This window comes from Poromitra crassiceps, assembly GCF_964638095.1.
Source record: "Poromitra crassiceps genome assembly, chromosome: 1".
NCBI lineage: Eukaryota > Metazoa > Chordata > Actinopteri > Beryciformes > Melamphaidae > Poromitra > Poromitra crassiceps.
In genome coordinates this window covers 40,610,165-40,630,527 of record NC_139623.1, presented here as the reverse complement: position 1 = coordinate 40,630,527, position 20,363 = coordinate 40,610,165, and the positions used below count along the sequence as shown (strand labels likewise).

Sequence of the window (20,363 nt, the reverse complement as noted above, 5' to 3'; positions counted from 1 at the left end):
CCCAACAGTTTTGCCAGTTTTTGCCTTTTCAGGCTGCTTTAAAAAAGAAAAGAAAAAAGACACAAATGCATTCTACTATATTTGTGTAAAGTGACCCATTTATAAAATGCCCGATAGTCCCTGATTTATCCAGAGACTTGATCAAATCCCCCAACTTTCCCTGCCTGGAATATCCCTCTCTATATTCCATGATAATCCACAACCAAAGCGACACACCCCATAGTTCTCCACACCATGCTCCACACTGGCAACCGTGACTTCAAACTTGGGGAGTGTGCTTGGGGGGACCTGATGGAGTGCAGTGTGTGTGTGTGTGTGTGTGTGTGTGTGGGGGGGGGGGGGGGGGGGGGGGTTGGGGGGTGGAACGGGCAGTGCACTAGTATAATATTTAAATTCAGCATCTTTGGAGACGCAGGGGGCGTGACTTGTAGTAGCGTTACGTGACGCCGGCCACGCCACCTCCTCTCTCTCGCTCTCCTCCCTTTGTGCAGTTGACAGGCTCCTTTTCGTGCAGATTGGAAACCACTGACAGAGGTATGTCAAAATGTGATACCGTTGCCGTTTTCAGCCCACGGCTGAACCGCCTGAACCGCTGCCGTCCTCCGCCGGTCGGACTCTGACCTCCACACCCCGGAGCTGGCAGGCTGATTTATCCGGAGCGGGATGCAGCTCGGCGTGGGGAGAGATGCTCCAACTGAACTAGCTAGGCCTGCAGCTAGCTAGTAGCGTTACCTCGGCGGCTATATAATGCTTTGCGGGAGGGCGGTCATTTGACAGTAGGCTACAGTGGGGTCGTTGGCAATTATTCAGGTAGCTAGAAATAAAAGAGATGATCTAGTTTACAGCTTTACAGTCCTGGCATCTGACAGCCTACCTGTCAGCCTGGGCGCCATACTCTTCGGACAGCTTGGTAGTTAGCTAATGTTTAATCTGCTAGCAGGCTAGGCTAACGTCAGTGACAGAGATGCTACCTTGACTTGTCTTCACCTCCTCGTTGTTTGGGTCTGCTGCAGTCACATTGGAGAAAGGCTTGGTGATTTTCTACTATCCGTTACACAGCTCTATATTGTAGTTGAATTTGCTTGCATCTGTACGAGTAAAGGTTAATGATAGATCCCAAACCTAACTTGTTACCTGCAAAGTCAAGGGGGGTTGATGATTACACAATGTCCAAGAAGTGGCTAGTAAATGAGTAATCACTTCTTCTAAGCATGCTTTGTGTTCTTTTTGTAAAGTGGTTTGGCAAGAGGATGAATCCCTCTTCTCAACCAGCAGCAACATTAAAACAGTATAAGGACCTTGACTCCTCAATGACAGGACTAGGGATGGGATATCCGTATAGGGATATCGGTATCTGGTGCCGATATGACGTAATTCACATATCGGATATCGGACTGTCTTCGCTGATCCACATTCCGATCCAGATTCCATTCATAGCTTGCACTTGACCATAAACCCACTGTAACATAACATGAAACAGTGCTAGTAAGTAGTAGTAGAAGTGAGGTAGTAACGTTAGCGGTTAGCTAACTCAACAACATCTTTCTTAGTTTGGGAAATATTTGGGGGGTTTCCCACTTTACCAAATGTGGTAAAGTGGAGCAAGCAGTAGGAGCAAGCTACTATGTAAACGTGGAGGCTGCAGCTCCTTGGGAGAGTTGCCAAGAGCTCTGGTATCGGAATCAGTATCGTTATCGACAGATATCCAAATTCAGATATCGGAATAGGATCGGAACTGAAAAAAAGTGGATTGGTGCATCTCTAGACAGGACTTTGCAGGTTGTGGCCCTATCTACTGTACATCAAGAGCCAGTCTGCAGGTTCTCCTTCCAACCAAAACAGCAGAGGGGGAGTAACCACTCTGTGAATCCACTTGGGGTACTACTGGTTATTTGGAAGGAAAACCTGCACTCTAGGCCTCCATGGCACATGACTGGAGACTGCTGCCCTACATCCTTCAAGGCCCCTCCATATCTGCCTGTAGCCATATGTTGAAGTCATAAAACTTGTCCTTAGGGGGCGGGGGGGGGGGGGCTGTATTGGCAGAGTCTTGATGTGTGTGTATATGCAGTGTAAATTCCTGACATGACTCAACTTCCTGTCCAAGTTATTCTTTATGACTTTTTGGTTTGCCTTGCTGGTCTCTGGAGGCTGTATCAGCTCCAACATGCTTCCAACCTATAGGCCAAATCATGTTTAATCAGAAAGAAAGCTTATGGAACAGCAGCTTCAGCCTCGTGTGTTGAAACAACTGGGCACAAGCTAGGTTTAGCCAATTTAGGCCTCAAATGCACATGGTTCATACATTAGGTGTGTGTTAGTCATGTTAAAGTTGGAGTAGGTAGGAGGAGGGTGGAGTTGTTGAAAGGTCAGGCATTCTATAACTCCTGAGTCACTTGAATACTGGGGATTGGACACCATGGCTCCAGACTAACTTTTTACCTTTCGTGCACTGGTACACCTTACTTTTTAATTTAGGTGCACCAGCTCATAATTTAGGTGCACCCAAAATTTTACACCGCGCCTTTGGCCGCCGCAAAATACATCTTAAGCGTTACCTTTTTTTGTCAGTTCCCACATTGGTAAATCTGACCAATCTTAACACATTGTGTAAATGACTGTAAACAGGAATAAAGCCTTTTTTGTTGCATTTTTTCTTTTTCTTCTTTTTTAATCTGTGTAACACATTCAGCTCAACAGCCTAAACCCAGCTTTCAGATAGTACTTATTATCAATACTCCACATTAAAACAGAAAATTATCATGAAAAAATAAAACTGAATAATAAATTATAACAGATTCTATAGTCAGGGCCCTATACAACAAATTGTAATAGTTATATTCAGATTGATTCAATCGATCTAATAGCTTAATAACTATTTGAATTTGTTGCATGTTTTATTTATGCTTAAAATACTATTACCCCAATAATAACGTTATTGTATTGTACCTTGTGCATGCGCGATTTGAAGAGATGTCCTTTTTTTTAAATGTCTGAAATGACTCCAATGAATTGGACACGATCGCAGTGTCAAGATGACTGTAGGTTGGATTGACGTCTAACCCGCTTTTCTTCAAGAGGGATTTGATACTTATACTTTGAGAAAGAAGTAACTCCCGCACACTGTCTCCAAATGCAAATAAAAGTTTAATAGAAGAATGCATTTGGAGACAGTGTGCGGGAGTTACTTCTTTCTCACTGTGTCGGGTTTTGCCCTTCTCCGACGCACCTGTCGCGTAGGTGTGCGAAAGCCTTTTCTCCTCATACTTATACTTTGGAAACGGCACCTCTTTGCCTATATAATAAGCCATGTTAAATTTGATCATCATTTCAGCCTCCTCGCTCGCTCTGTTTGCTGTTGCCTGGCGCTGAATCGCTGCAGGGATGGGAGTGGCAGGGCCTGCCACACACCTGTCACGGCATGTGATGTGTTTTTGGGAGGAATTGTGTTATAAAATTATCTATAGTTCTCTTAATTTTTTAGGTATGGCGTTGCTGGAGGAGGAGTGGGCTGGGCACTGTCTGTGTCACGTTTCACACACGTATCGTTTTCCCTGGCAGAGTGTTAGGGCCTAAACATTTTTCTTGTTCGGTTCCGGTTTCCGACCGACCCTGTCAATTTACGTGCGACCCAAATTTATTTTATGAGCTTGTTGATTTGACGGTGGCGCTAAGGGGCGGGGTTTGCCACTGCACAAAGGTGCTTTTCGCTACGGATACTTTAAAACGAAAATGGCAGGGAGCATGACGGACATGTGCTTTGTGTCGCTTGTCTGCCCATGCAGCACTAGCCTACCAACCAAAATTGTGAGATTGGGGTTAAAATCATTTGAAAACGTGCTTCAGGAAGTTAAACAGTGCCCTTGTATATTCGTATCAGCAGCCGGCAAAGTGGACAGAGCTGACAAATGGACGGATATCGCCAGCGATGTGGTGTCGACTCCCACTCAGCAGCTTGGTTCGCTTGTCATGGCTTTATTTCAATTCAGGTATTTAGCACTGAAGTGCACGGCAGAGCTAGAACCTGTGCCCTCGACGGCTCAAAGTACCGCGACTCCGTCCGCCTTCGAGATACTGTTTCGTGCACAGCAACTTACTCATTTGTGGTAGAGTACATGTAGGCTATGTTATGAAAAAAGTATCCATCGCTGCTGTAATTTTAAAGAAAATAAAAAATTATATATATTTCCTATCTATCCCTTGCTGCCACTGGAAAAAAAAAAAAAAAAAAAACCCTACCGACCCATCACCTCAACTGACAACCAACAGGAACCAAACTTTTTTTTTTTTTTAGGCCTAGAGCCAATCAGAGGCAGAGCGGGGCGGATTTGTGCAGAATGGACATCCTTGCCATTCAATACAAATATGAGGAGGAGGATCTGAGCGAATCAGAGACAGAGCGGGGCGGATCTTTGCAAAAGCAGCACATGCCAAAGCACATGGCTTAGGAGGGGGGGGGAAGACACAATAAATTCCAGGGCGCACTGGTGCGTGTTCTAAAAATATTTACACGCACTGGCCGAATTTAAGGTGGGAAAATGCGTGTATTTACACGCACTCTGGAGCCCTGGACACAAGAATGTTGAACCAATTGCAGGAAGCATTGCTTGTGCTATTTCAGAGAATTGAGTTGTGACTCATATTGAACTATTGCATCAGACAGTATTATAGGGCTCACCCTTATTCCCAATCCACTAAATTAGTTCAAGGCATTTTGTTTTATGGATTCGGGTTGTCCGTCCGATGTTCGTTAACGCAATATCCGAGGAACGCCTTGACGGAATTTCATCAAATTTGCCTCAAATGTCGACTTGGACTCAAGGGGGGAACTGATTTGATTTTGGTGGTCAAAGTTCAAGGTCACTGTAACCTCACGAACACCATTCCCAAGTTCGTTAACACGATATCTCTGATGAAATTTCTTCCAATTTGGCGCAAACGTCGACTTGCATGCAAGGATGAACTGATTATATTTTGGTGATCAAAGGTCAAGGTCACTGTGACCTCTCGAATGCCATTTTCAAGTTTGTTAACGTGATATCTCAGGAACGCCTTGATGGAATTTCTTTGAATTTGCCTCAAACGTCCACTTGGACTCAAGGATGAACTGATTAGATTTTGGTGGTCAAAGTTCAAGGTCACTGTGACCTCACGACCGCTTGTTTCATGCTTGTTAACGCGATATTTCAGGAACTCCTTGACGGAATTTCGCCAAATTAGCCTCAAACCTCCACTTAAGGATGAAGTGATTAGATTTTGGTGGTTAAAGGTCAAAGTTCAACGTCAATGTGACCTCACGAATCCCATTCCCAAGTTCGTTAATGCGATATCTCAAACGCCTTGACGAAATTTCTTCCAATTTGGCACAAACGTTGACTTGCATGCAAGGATGAACTGTTAGATTTTGGTGATCAAAGGTCAAGGTCACTGTGACCTCAAGAGCATTTTCAAGCTCATTAACGCGATATATCAAGAACGCCTTGACAGAATTTCTTCAAATTTGCCTCAAACATCCACTTGGACTCAAGGATGAACTGATTAGATTTTGTTGGTCACAGTTCAAGGATACTGTGACATCACAAACGCCATTTTCAAGCTCGTTAACGCCATATCTCAGTAACACCTTGACGAAATTTCTTCACATTTGCCTCAAATGTGAAAGTCTGGACAGACTGCTCACTTGTTGGCGGAGGCATATATCCACGATGCGGTCGTTCTAGTTTTGCAATGTTACAATGTTATTACAGGAGTAGGCCTTTGTACAAAATGAATGCGAACTGGTTCTGCCTTGCTTATCCACCTTATTTTTGAATGCCCCACAGTAAAAAATTATTGTGCGTACAAGGTCCGGTTTAATGTGACTTATTGTTGCAGCTTGCCATTTCCTAAATGGTATTCTACTTGATTTGAAAAAATGGCCGCCTACACTCAGTCCCTTGTACCCTGGCTGAATTGAACATAACTTGGCCAATAAGTATGTAACATACAAAATAAAACAACCCGTAATATCTTAAAGTCCCTGGAAACCAGAAATATTTCTTTATTATTTAGCATTTTGAGTTCATCACATCACAGGAGCCTATGTTAATAAGCCACCAGCCAAATTTGAACGATGATGAACGTCGCAAAGTATATAAATTTAGGTTTGACAGTCCTGGCAAAAGTCATGAGAATCAATTATTTTTTAGAGTGTATTTTCTCCCGCGGACTGTGTGGGCGTGTCCCGTCTACAGCAGGGAAATTTCCCTCTCTCAGTCAGACCTCTCTCCTCTCCTCGGAGAGGGAGAGAGAGAGAGATGGTGTGTGTGTGTGTGTGTGCGCGTGTTGCTACGCGCATAGCGTACTGACGGTCATCTGTCTATCTGTCTATCTGTCTGCACGCGCGCACACACACACACACACACAGCAGCGCCGTAGCAGGCAGAGGAGAGGTTTCGACACACCGCCGACGAGACTAATCTCTGCTCTGCCACTTCGAGTGCACAGCGCTTCTGTCTCCCTCCCACCGTGTGCTGTGTTCGTTCATTCTCTCTCTCTCTCTCTCTCTCTCTCTCACTAGTCCAGAGAGAGAGAGAACGAACGAACACAGCACACAGAGTGGGAGGGAGACAGACAGACAGCACTGTGGGGGCAAAGAACGCGCGTGTACAAAGGTTATATAGAGCTTATGACGTCATAAGCTCCTGCGTTTTAGCACCTCGCGCACTGCTGTCTTCAATGAGGAAGTACTTTGTAGAATCTTGTAGAAAAGTGTCGATTTTAAGGCTTTGGGTTGAAAGTAATGTATAATAATTTCGGAGACACAATTACTAACATAAGACCCTAAATAACATAGTTAGAACGTTTTTGTGGATTTTGGTTTCCAGGGACTTTAATTTTATGTAGAATGCAGAGGACATGTAACTGTTTAGTTAAACTTGCATTCCAGGAATATTGTGCTCTAAAGATGACGTTAGTGGCTCGAGACGGTTTCGTCCTGAAACCCAGGCGCAACCTATGTGGGATTCGAAATAACGCATCCGAGATAGAAAACGTTATGAATATAGCCACATTATAAACAACAAACTAACGCTGGTGATCCGTATGGAAACAGTGTTACTCGAAATGGTTAAAAGTTATATCAATTTGGTCATTCAGTGGTGTTTTACTGCCATGTAACATAACTAACTAGCGGCTAATATTAGCCACAGCAGGCAATTACCCATGAATGCACTGCGCTCTTAAAGGGATATTTATCGACGAGATTTTTGCCAAGCTGGACCTGATTAGTGATTTGCTCCGTTCGCCCAGACGGGTGTCAAGCTGTCAGCAACAAGGCTGGGACATTATTAGGATGACCCTAGGACACACAAGGGACCAGGACCAGTTCAAGTCCTGATAGTTTAAGAAATACCAGGGTCGAAGGTTGCCTTTCACTTGGTAAATAGTTGGAATTCCAGCTATATCTATGATCAATATGCACATGTATGTTATCAATAGGCCTGTGTAAACACATGACTCTTAACGATTTGAAATGATACGTAAATTCTATTCTGAAAAATTAAATATACCTGACTTGCACAACAGACTGATATGGGTAAACGGAAAGCCGCAGATGTGCGCGCATGCCTGCATGAATGAACACAGCCAGATCCCGAAAGTTCGAGACGCGGGTCTGTGTGAGAGGTCTGTGTGCACTTCAGTAGTTCAGTCTGAAGCCCTGACAGTCTGGGTCTGTGTGCACTTCAGTAGTTCAGTCTGAAGCCCTGACAGTCTGGGTCTGTGTGCACTTCAGTAGTTCAGTCTGAAGCCCTGACAGTCTGGTCTGTGTGCACTTCAGTAGTTCAGTCTGAAGCCCTGACAGTCTGGTCTGTGTGCACTTCAGTAGTTCAGTCTGAAGCCCTGACAGTCTGGTCTGTGTGCACTTCAGTAGTTCAGTCTGAAGCCCTGACAGTCTGGTCTGTGTGCACTTCAGTAGTTCAGTCTGAAGCCCTGACAGTCTGGTCTGTGTGCACTTCAGTAGTTCAGTCTGAAGCCCTGACAGTCTGGTCTGTGTGCACTTCAGTAGTTCAGTCTGAAGCCCTGACAGTCTGGGTCTGTGTGCACTTCAGTAGTTCAGTCTGAAGCCCTGACAGTCTGGTCTGTGTGCACTTCAGTAGTTCAGTCTGAAGCCCTGACAGTCTGGTCTGTGTGCACTTCAGTAGTTCAGTCTGAAGCTCTGACAGTCTGGTTTGGGTCTGTGTGCACTTCAGTAGTTCAGTCTGAAGCCCTGACAGTCTGGTCTAAACCATCGACATATATAGATGGACTGAGGATTTGGTCCTGTTCAGTGAAGATCCCGCTGCATGTTAGATCGCCGCTCTGGCGGCAGGTGCCAGTATAGGCCCGCCTCCCCATGTTAGTGGATGGGGAAATGGACAACCGAAATAATCACAGTATACGTCAGATAATTTTTTTCCAAAGGTGGTTTGTATCATTTTAGATAGTTATTATGCTAATGCCTGTGCAAGTGGTCATTTTTCTGATCAGTTTGTTTTTATGTAGTTATTTGACATATAAAAAGGGATGATTGACAGCTGTGGCAGCCAGTCTCAAGCCATCATTGGCTGGACAGGCTCTTCATATTATAGAGCTAGCGTTAGTTTTACATAGACAGGACACAGTACTGCTTGATCTGTTATCTACCAGACATGCAATAAAAAGGACATTGTTTTGAGAAAGGTGCGTGAGGAAGTAATGTTGGTTGGGGACTGAAGTAAGTTCAGTAAATATGTGTTTTATTAGTTACTCCAGCTACGTTATTGGTTATTTTAATACACAATGGTTTTAATGGATGCAGGCTAGCATTAGCCGCTTGAGTTAGCCGGCTGTTTTTGCATTATTTGTCGGCTTAATATTATTATAACTTAACAACCGATAACGATAGCTGGAATAACACAATAATATACATATTTTCAGAACTGACCAGGTTGTCCAACTGACAGGAAATGTGTTTTATAATGTTAACTCCCGGGTATAAGATGGGGCCTACACAACCACCAGCCATTAGCTAATCGCTAACGGGTTAGCGTTAGCTAAGACAAACAGATACTGGAGGTTTTATTTTTGGTATTAAAGCAATACACGTTTTTATATGGATATCTCAGGGAAATGCTTTGACTGTGGGGATGTTGGTTCTTCACAAACTCCTCTCTTAGTAACGATATACCATTGGCATAAATAAGATATAGCTCAGTGGGATATACAGAGTCAGAGAAGAGACCAGGCAGCCTGGCTCACTCACTGGGCTAATGTTAGGTTTGGCTGCTCTACCCACACTATACCAGTACAACAACGTAGCCTCACGGTTAGATTTGTTAAACCAACATTTGCTCCAAAAGGAATTAAATCATAAAGTTAATCAAAATGCCACGGAAACATTAGGCTAATCAACACAAAGCTGCAAACATCAGTTCATCTGATAATCTCCCCCTTATAGCTCAGTGAGAGCAGCCCGGAGGTCTGACTTGTCTGGCTGATACGAGCTCAATCTCCGACAACGAAAATCAGATTTCCATACAGGCGTCATTTTGATAAACTGATCTCATAGTGGGAATCTTCCTGGTTACTTTTGGCGAGACAAAAAATATTACAACTTAAAGTGCCATATTTACAGAGCTAGACTGTATATAAATACACAACGCACTGTGCGCAAATCTAGAAACAGCAGCTCTACATAAGAAAGTTCAGAAGGGCGGGGACCTCACAGAGGTTCTAACTCAACGGAGCTACTGTGCAGAATCTGGTTCACTGATCTGGCAGGATTTTGGCTTCACTCGACCCTACTGGGCGGAGATAGCCATCATCTCTCCATATTGAATATAGCTCAATGGTCTAAACTCCTCTTGTCCCAATATGAACGGAAGCATCGGTCAGTAAGAAAATATAATCAAAGGATAGTTTGTCATGTTCAATGATTATGTAAAATAGCTGCCGCAGTAAAATTAAAAGTATATATTTAAAATGGAATGGAAATAAGGGACAGAACAACATGATTGTGTTCACTCATTCATTTGCCCTGGTGGTGCCAGTAGCTTTCTGACAGCTGAGGTGTAAAATAGGCCTGAGCCTCTTCTAAACATGAAGTCTGGATCATGTCCGGCTAGCCAGAGCAGGATATTTTCCGGTTTTACCTTTCTAGACATCAGAAGTCTGTGTTTAGAAACAGCTGGAAATGGTCAGTATTCTCTCTGCCAGTGGGCGGGGGGAGGGGGTGCGGTAGCATGTATCGATAACAAGAAATGTGATATGGAAACAGCTTCAGTGAATCTGTAACCAAACTCCATTCAAAAACATGCAGTTTTAACGGCGGGTCCATTCCGACCATTCAGGCAATAACGAGGGGTGGCAATGTGCCAAAAATGCCGCCCAGTCAAAATAGTGGTCGCACCGTCGTCAATCTCTGTGGGTGATTTATTTTACAAGTGGCATTCAAGTCATATCTGACTAGTTTTCAATTTATTTCTCCCCACAAAAGTTAGGCTAGGCCTATGTCTCGATATAGGCTGTCACAGTCACACAACATTGGACGCTCACAGTCACACAACACTGGCTGCCTCACACAATAACTCGAGAAAACTTTTCAGACCCTCCTGGAGACAATCTTTCTCAGAAGAGACTAACGTTAGCGACAAATCTGGAGACTTTTTCTGACATGGGAATGATGGGATTAACATTACCAGCAAGCAGGAGTAAAAGCAGGCAATGACGATAGCTGGGTAAGTCCCGCTAGCATCAATGCTAAGTTAGCAAAGTACAGCGAGAGCGCAGCTGAAGCTAATTAATATGGACGTTAACATCCATATTAATATATAGCCATGTGCTTGCGCGATGACATCGTGTATTGGTGATGTCAAAGGGTGGCGATTGACGATCTGACTGAGGTCAAGATCGCGCAACTCTAGTAGGCTATCATCTCCCTTGTTGCATTTTTAAACTGGCAGATGGGGGACAAAGAAACGATTAAATTTTTAGTTGTTTACTCACCTAATTTGGCTCTCTTCTAAATAATCCAGCCACCTAACTAATGCTATACGTCCATTTGTGAAAATAATGAATGGACATTAATGGTTTGTAAAGTGCCACCACCCACCCACTCACACATAACAGCTACATGATCTGGATCATGAGCTGCCAGTGTTAAACAACAGCTGCTTTTCCTATAATGCGGATCGTATACTTGGGGTTGAGATGAAAATGATCCGCACTCGCGGGAGTGCACATAAGCCGGCTTATTGTTTAACATGCAGGCCAACCGGCTAGGAGCTCGTTATAATCCGGATTCCACTGCATGTTAAGAAGTGGCTCTACTGTTCTCTTGACACCGATTACCATCCAATGATGTGGGCACAGCATGGTATTGCAATATTTTGCTTGGCAATATTGTGTTGATGCATGGATTAGGGATGTCGAAAATCATAATTTTTCTTGACCGACAACCGACACTCATTAGCCGACAACTGTCGGTTAACCGAGAAGATTAAAATGCGCTATTTTACTGTCTGTGCCCCATTAAACCTTAGGCCTACCAAATGCTTGATTTTTTTTCAGTAGAAAGCGTTTATTTTTACATCTACAAGCAGAAAAAAACACATTAACAAAACGAGAAGACAAGTTAAATCCTCCAGCCATCTAAACAAAAACATTCCTCGGATAGGCTATGAGGAGCTGCACGCATTTGCAGAAGGGGGAAATACGGAGGGAAAAAACCCATACTCACGCTCACAATTCTTAAATGAATTATCTTACTGCATGTGTCGTAAATAGTCTAATAAAACCAGCAGAAACTAATTTTAAAAGCTCAGAACGAAACGTGTCGCTAATTGAACGAATTTCCACTTTGAATAGCACATCAAGACACCGCCCCAAGCCTTCACGCTGCAGGGCGCACTGAAGAAGCGCTTATTGCTCTCTCCTTCTGACATTCTCACTAATTCAACAGTGGTTTACCTGCTTTTGAGATGTGCAAAAAAATAGTTTGCTTCTCTCTCCACGCTTCTCCCTCTCTCTCTTTATCTGCGACGAGGGCTGTATGCTCTCTGTGTGTCCGGCTGCACGACATGACGACGAGTGCAGCAAGTCCGCACGCTGACAGCTGTCAGCATTGCGGGACTCGGGAGGATGAACAAATGAGGCAGGCTGTCCAAACTTTTTACCGATCTAATATGAGATGCAGATAAATAATTATATATTAATAGCCGATGTGTTTAGAAGAGCATTCTCACTCTTGCTGTAATCGTTGTGGGATTATTACACCTGAGAGACAGACAGACCTGGAGAGAACTCAATTTACGGTAAAAGTGTGGATTCCTCAGTGAATCGATGTGGAAGGCGCAGCTTGTTTTGAAACGCGTCATTGAAAGTAACCTCATGGTCTCATGACAGCGGCTGAAACACAGAAGGAGCATGACTGACTGGCTCGCTGTAGTCTGACTCTGCACAGGGCAGGGCGTCTTCTCCCGTCTGGTCAAAGCAGAGGGGAGGCGGGGGTGTGGCGCATGTGTGGAGCTGAGTTTATCACAGAGCACATCTCGCACGCGGGGGGAGAGGCGGACAGTGCACACTGCTTTTCCATTTGGAAAAGCCTTTCTCTAAATGAATGTTGTTCTGGCAGTGGCAGGAGCTTTTAATTCCTATATAATGCTGCTACAGTAACTACTTAGGCTAGTTAACATTGTTGCTTACCGCGAAGGAGGGAAAAAAACCACCATATTGGCAACACGTTGTATGCCAATTTAATATGCAAATTAACCGTTTGACCGACATGCTTAACCGACCAATGACGTTGTCGGCGGTTAACCGTGACATCCCTAGCATGGATGCCAGTATCGATCTTTTAAAATCGCGATAATATCATGTATACTGTACCGTATCGTGGGGCCTCTGGGGATCCCCACGCTTACTTCCTACCTATGAGTTTTGATAATAATTCACAATAATGTTATCGCAGTACTCAGCATACCGCAAAGATGTTTAACATCACAATATCATCGTATTGTGACTTAAGTATTGTGATCATTTTGACGGACTACTTTCCATCACCTCCCTGACTATCCTCTCTCCTGTTAAATTTGCAGATAATGGCTGTACCTCCTACCTACGTTGACCTTGGGAAGTCTGCCAGGGATGTTTTCACCAAGGGATACGGTGAGCGCTGAGCAGGCAAACATTCACCCATTTCATCAAACTACTGTATAGAGGATTCTTGAAGGTGCCGCGTATAGCATTTTAAACATCATTAAGTCAAATAGCTTGGTGAAATTAACATGAACAAATGAGAGCATGGCGGAGACGATAGGTAGCCTACTAGTAGCCTCTATAATGCGTGGGGTATTGCTAGTGTGTCTCAAAAATGAAGACCACATTTACCATGAATTTTCCATCGGCCTTTCAGTTGTTCCACCATCTGCCTGGATGAACAGCGGCATCTTCCTGTATTGTGCTATGAAGCAATATCCCTTTGTTTTGTAAAGCAATACTGCAGATTTCTCACACAATCTGACCTGGTGGGACACACTATAAAATGCAGTGTAGAGGCCTCCGTTAAAACGTTTGATTAAAGATTCGCTAAAGCCGTTTCCAGGCATGCATGTATCGCATTTCTTTTTATCCATAGCTTTAAATGTTGTAGGCTATGTTTGTATCTACCTATGTCTTGTAATGGAGCCCCACAGCATAATAATTTCACATGTGCATAATTGTACAACGAGTGACAATATCTTGACTCTTGAAAGAGAGAGACCGCTAAAGCTCCGTTGAATGACCAAATAAAAAGAGTTCCGGTTTGGACGTTTAGCCTTCAAAATAAAAGCGGCCGCTATGCAACCACATACTATTTTTAGCAATAGACCTTATTCAATTGACGGCACTCACATACGGGCACGCCCACCGCCGCCATATTGTTGACATTCCGCAGCGCACTGTTTAAAAGTGACTGACAGCTGTCATAGCTTAGGACGCTAGCCAACGTTACTTACTAGCCTATTTAATGCCGTTTTTACTGCGCCAGGAGCTATTTCACAACAGCGATAGTGTGCTGTGTAATAATACACGGCTGTAGTAATAGCAGCAATAAAAGCCCGAGTGTTAGCTACTGTCCACAAACGTGAAGGGAAAGAGACTAGAGCCTAACGTTATTAGCAAACATTGGGCTCATGCAAGCAAGCGTCAGATCAAACAAACATTTAATGTTAAGGTTATTTACCTTTGCTGTCACGACAATGTTTGATGATGATGATGTCGTTGGTGGCACAAAAGTAAAAATGTCACACCAATTGCCACAGATTAAATAGTTATAACGCTCGGACTCAAGGGATTTTAAAGCCTTCAGCTCCTGAGACGTGTAGCCTATGCCAATACTGTATTCACAATGTCCGGTAGGCTACATTATACTTGGCAATATAATGAGTTATATTTACTCTTAAGTCAGTTTTTTATAAGGGTCCGCACCTCCGACCAAACTTATTTTTTCATCACTTCTCTTTGACGAAGCCATAACTGTTGCTATACGCTCGGCCAGACTACGTTACGGCTGCGGTTTGTCAACAATATGGCGCCGTCCGGGGTTATCGAATAAGGTATATTTCGGCTAAAATAAGCCCATACAGTAGTGATGCGCGGGTCACCCAGAACCCGCCGGGTCCCACGGGCTGGGCCGCCCCGCATGCGGGCTGGGTTGGCAAATTATGAAAATATCGCGGGTGCGGGCGGGGCAGGCTCAGAACATGACAAAGCAACATTATTAAATAATTTAGAGCAGTGAAACACGCAGAGTAATTAACCTTAAAGATGTGAACTCTCTCTCACAAGTAGGTAGGCTACACACAATCAGACATACTCCTGCTGCACTCTCTATAGCAGGGCTATTCAATTGGCGGCCCGCGGGCCGAATCCGGCCCGCCAATCAAGTCCGACCGGCCCGCGAATGAGTTCCCAAAAAAAAAAAAAAAAAAAACTTTTTTTTTTTTAAGATTTTTTTTTTTTTTTTTTTACAATTAAACCTCATTTACTTATTACACTCGACTGGTTGTTTTTCAGATGTGATGTGAATCTAAAGTGAACTAAACAAGTCAGATCCACTATAAATGTTTTTCAGTAGATGCTGTGATGTAGCCACAAGAAAGGTGCAATATTCATGTTTTTCAGAAGATGGCGATGTGATGTTGCTAATCAAGAAAGATGCATTATAAATGGTGTTTCAGGAGATGTGTGATGTTGCTAGCTATAGGTTCTAAACAAGAAAGGTTCAAATGTTTACAGTAGTTTTCCTTTCTTGCTGCACTACAATGTTACAATGCTGTGAGACAGAGCTAAACACAAAAGATGCAATATTAATAGTTTTTCATGAGATACTCAGTATTTAATACGAATACTAATACTAATAATAGAAAAGGAGAACATACTGAATAATGACATCACAACAGTATAATCCTAATGTTAATTTAAAATTAAATATTCTTCTAAATATGGATAAAAGTCCAAAAAAGATAAAATCTTCTTCGACGCTGCCCTTGCGGGCAGCGTCGAGTTTCCATTCCTTACAGCACCCCCTACTTAATAATAGTTCCAGCGCGGCTGCGAAAATGTGGTGGCGCATTGTGTCAAGTGTACATATAATGGCTCGGGGAACGGTCCGGCCCCCGGTCCCTTAGGTTTCTGACAATGCGGCCCCCTGAACAATTTAATTGAATAGCCCTGCTCTATAGCCTACATGGAGTAAAGAACGCTTCAATGAGGTAGCCTATGTGCTCTCAAAACAAACATTTTGGAAGGATTATTCGCTGTAATTATTATTTGAAGTGTCTATAAAACTAACCACCGCAGATTTTCTGTTGTGGACTCGACTGTGTGATCTATTTGTCAAATTTACTGCAACATGAGTAGCTAGGCTGTGAACAATTGAGAGCGCAAAGCGCATGAGGCTAATTAAAAGAAATCAGACAGCGAGTCTAGCCGTATCTGCAAGCCGTGTGCCGTGTGCGCACCTGCTGCAGTACGTTTAGTAGCCTACTACTGCAACATGGCCAATTGAGACCGCATGAGGTAATTAAAAGAAATGGGGAAGAATAAGAACTGTTTCTGTAGCGTGCCTCTTGCCTACCTCTATACCTGCTACCTCCATTTGAAACACTGCGGTCACGCCATCCGCACTTTGGGGAAGCGTAGTCGCGCTATCTGAAGACCATGGATTAATTGAAGAAAGACCGACATGAAAGCAGCCGCACAACTCATCCAGAGCACTGAGAGCAGTAGGCTACAACTGTTGTCGCGCAGGCAGCATGTGAGTGTGTGTGTGTGTGTGTGTGTGTGTGTGTGTGTGTGTGAGAGAGAGAGAGAGGGGAGAGAGACAGAGTTATTAGCTACTTTGCACACCTTGGAAGCTCTGCTGTGCTCCTCCTGAGTCCGGAGACATATTACATTAAATTGGCCGTTGCGTTGCCTTAAAAAACCCTGACCCGCGCATCACTACCATACAGTATAGGCATGGGTCGGTTTGAAAATGTTGAAACCGGTTCGATATTCCCCAAAAAACCGTATCAAACCGGTATATCGAATTTTACATTTTTTTTTTTTTTTTGTGTAGCCCATAAATGACTGTAATGCGACTGCAGTTGGTGGCGATAATGCACCTCTAAGCTGGTATGCCAACCAACACTAACACTGAATAAAAATAAGCAGAACCATTTAACTGTAACAACACACTGTTTTTATTTCTCATAACTATTCAGCTTAACTTTTCTTCAAACATCAACATAATAAACAAAATAAGACTTTTGCCTACTAGTGCAACTTGAGAAGAGGCTAATACGAAAATAAAATAAAAACTTTTTTTCCCGTTTTTTACCGAAACGGTAAAACCAGAAATCGACCCATGCCTACAGTACCAGTGAATTGACATTCACCTCGTTTTTGTAAAATATTGCCGCTATGCAACCACACAACGTTACTATTTTTTGCCATTTCAGATAACATAAGCCATACATTCCCACTCTTTGACAGCGGCGCGCACCTCCTTGCTAGTGATTTTTTTTTAAACAGGAAGTCGACAACCGGCTACCGCTGAGAATCATGGGAAATGTAAGCCCAGGAAAAAGGTGAATAGAAGGTATGCATGTGATGTCACTGAGGCAGAAGTGCGGGGTCATGCTCACTGAGTGGCAGCATTATAATTTTTTCCCCTTTCAATATTTTATTTTTCATTTTATCCAAAACAGACACACAAGAATAGAAGAACAAAGACAAACAAGCTCAGTCACAGGAAAGGAGATGTTATATATAGAATCCTGTGCAAGGATTCAAGATTCAAGAGTCAAGATTTTTATTGTCACTCCATGGTACAAGTACCACGTGTGAAATTCTTGTGCAGTGGACTCCGTTTACGACATAGATACATAGGAGTCATTGAGAGATCAGATGGGGGCGTTACCCATCACCCCTAACCTCGTCCAAGTAAGCCCATAAATGGGTCCCAGATGGTAGAAAACTTCCTAAGTGAATTGGTCCTCAGGAACCTGAGTCACTCCATACGTATAACTGAAACCATGTCCGTCAGCCACAACTGAAAAGAAGGTGGGGAGGGGGACTTCCACTCCTTTAGAATGAGTCTCTTGGCGACGGCCGTGCCCTGCGTCAGAGACTGCTGCACAGCCGTAGGAAGGAACAGAGAAGATTCAGATTCTGCACTAGGCAACTTTGCACGTCGGTGGCCCCAAATGGCAAAAATAGGTAATTATTTGAAATTGAAGGACTTACTGTAAACACCCACAAATCATGTAAGGTGACATCATTAAACTGCACACAGCATGCCATGCTCATATTTACCAACCCAGCCAGCCAGTCTGTGATGTTTAATAAAAACAAAAAACAAATCAAATCAAATGGACGAGACGAAAATCATATCTGTTGCAGCCCCCAATTTATGATTTAATCCGATAAGACAGGAATGTTTTTGCATGAACATCTTGCCTAGAGCAGCATTAATCTTGATAACTAAAACTGCGATATATGATTAATAGTGTAGCTCTAACTGTACAACAGCATTTAGCAGTAGAACTACTTTGAATCTCCACTCAACATGTGTGTGTGGGGGATGTGTAGCTTGATGAATGAGTGGACGGATGAATAGAGAGCCAAAGTGGAACGTCACTTCCTGCTTCAGCACTGTACCAGAGATTTTCATCCGCCATTTATTTTCCCATAGACATTTCATAAAATGCTTATGAAAATAGTTTTACTTGTTCAAACCAAACGGTTCAGATATACCGTATTTAGAAACAGGAGAGCATAACATTTATAACATTTATCTCGGATTTAAAGAACATATCTTTTCAATGCTTTTTAAGTTTTGGTCCGGGTGAAATGTTCTATGGCCTCTCCCGATTCTAAATATAGCTGAACCATTTGGTTTGACCAAGTAAAACAATTTGTATAAGCATTTTATAAAATGTCTATGGGAAAATAAATGGTGGATGAAAATCTCTGGTACCGTGCTGAAGCAGGAAGTGACGTTCACTTTGCCTCTCTATAGACCAGTGGATGGAGAGCTGGAGAGATGTTGGGAAGCTGAGGAAAACTCTGGCCACTAATCAATGGCTGGTTTAATGGAGGGGAAGCTAGGCCATAGCATTATGCCAGGGAGTTGGATGTGCAGATCCCCTGGTCATATAAAGTATGGATGGATGCAGTGGTGTAGTCTACCTTTTTCCGGTTAAGTCCCTTAACCGGGGCTTAACCGGAAGTGGGCGGATATTCGACCCATTTTTTGTTGTTGTTGTTCCTCCCCAAATTTACAGAATAGCTTCAGAACTGAGCTTTGGATCAGTGTTTTTGATCACCATTGTAAACTTTTTACAGAGCAGAAACAGATTTCTTTAATTAACTAAATTCAGTCAATCAATGAACACATCACATGCTGTATTTTTTTAAGCAAAATGCATCAACTCCCCCCCCACACACACAAAGTCAAACCAAACCACAATGTTAATTATGTGGTTCGAGTTGACATCAAAAATGACTTTTTTCTTATTTTAGATCACATCCCTGGGTATTCAGTGCACCTATATAATAATGTATGCAAAACAAAATCACAACAATCTAGACGTGATCATGGTCTCGCCTCCAGTCCAGGTGTGCCGTGGGATTTTGTGACAACCAGGCATTAAATTGAGAGAGCTATAGATTTAGTATGAAACAACATATACAACTAGAATGTCTACATTTCCTACCGAAAATGTAATTGTGCTTGCCGTCCTCGCCATGCACCGCCTGGCTTGCAAGGTCCCTGCCCATGGACCTAGGGGGACTAAGTAGTTATGGGTGTGCCTATGTGAGTAAAAGGACTTTGGAGTAGAAGTACTTGGTAGGTGGGGAAGTCAGACTGGTTGTAGCCTACTACAGAGACACAAAAGGGGAAAGTCGGCTCAATCTCTGCAATCTAAAACTACATTACCTGCAAACTACAGCCTCAATAATTACCCTGTATTCTAAATGTCTCCAACTGTCTCAAGGAAAATAGGACATGATAACCTCCAGAGAAGTAGTATTCCTTGTAGTGTCATTCATGTTCATGGTTGCGACAACAACTGTTTACAAAACTAGCAGGCTTACCAGAGCTGCAAACACACAAGTGAAAAGCTATCAATGGCTGCATCTAATCAGCCAGTAACTAATGTAGGCTATCTTCCATTATGTTAGTGTTAGATTAGAAGTGAAATGTACTGATAATAGTCCCTGGTCACCAAAGTAATGTTACCCTTTTAGTTTTGTTACAGAGTTGCTGATCTGTTGTCATGTGTCCAGTCAGCCAGAGAAGCTGCTTGGGTAGCATGCTAACTAACGCCTAACGCAGTGGTTCTCAACTGGTGTAGCCTCAGGACCCACTATTTTCCTTGTCATGAAGTCGCGACCCACATTTCAGATTTATTTTTAAACCACTCAAATTTATTGCACAAAAAATAGCGCATTTATTTAATACACAATGCCTTCATGCACTGTCAAATGAACAAAAAAGTGCAACAGAAGTGCAACTAGGGCTAAAAACCAATTGAAATAAGGCAGACTTGAATTACAGGCCTATACTGTATGTTTTTAAATTTAAACAAGTCAAACTGGTCATGGTCAGAAAGTCTTATTTGAACTGTATGAAATATGAAATAAAAGGCAGACTTTTCTTGAATCACAGGCAGGCTATATGCTTTTTAGTTAAACTGGTCATAACTTTTAATTAAACTGGGGCCATGCTAATCCAGTTTAAATCATCTGAATTGAACTAAAATTAAATATGAAATGAAAAGGCAGACTTCTCTTGAATTACAGGCAGAGCATATGCTTCAGCTTGGTAAACAAGT

At 42.9% G+C, this 20,363-nt stretch overlaps 1 protein-coding gene across 1 annotated transcript in view; it reads left to right on the top strand.

The window, feature by feature from the left end:
• Window positions 1–476: 476 nt before the first annotated feature.
• Window positions 477–20,363, top strand: part of vdac1 (voltage-dependent anion channel 1) — a 34,637-nt gene continuing 14,750 nt past the window's right edge. Inside the window, exons 1-2 of the mRNA XM_083633218.1 lie at window positions 477–534; window positions 13,095–13,164. Of these exons, the coding sequence (XP_083489344.1) occupies window positions 13,098–13,164 (67 nt within the window). The 5' untranslated portion in view covers window positions 477–534; window positions 13,095–13,097. The remainder of the gene's footprint in view (window positions 535–13,094; window positions 13,165–20,363) is intronic.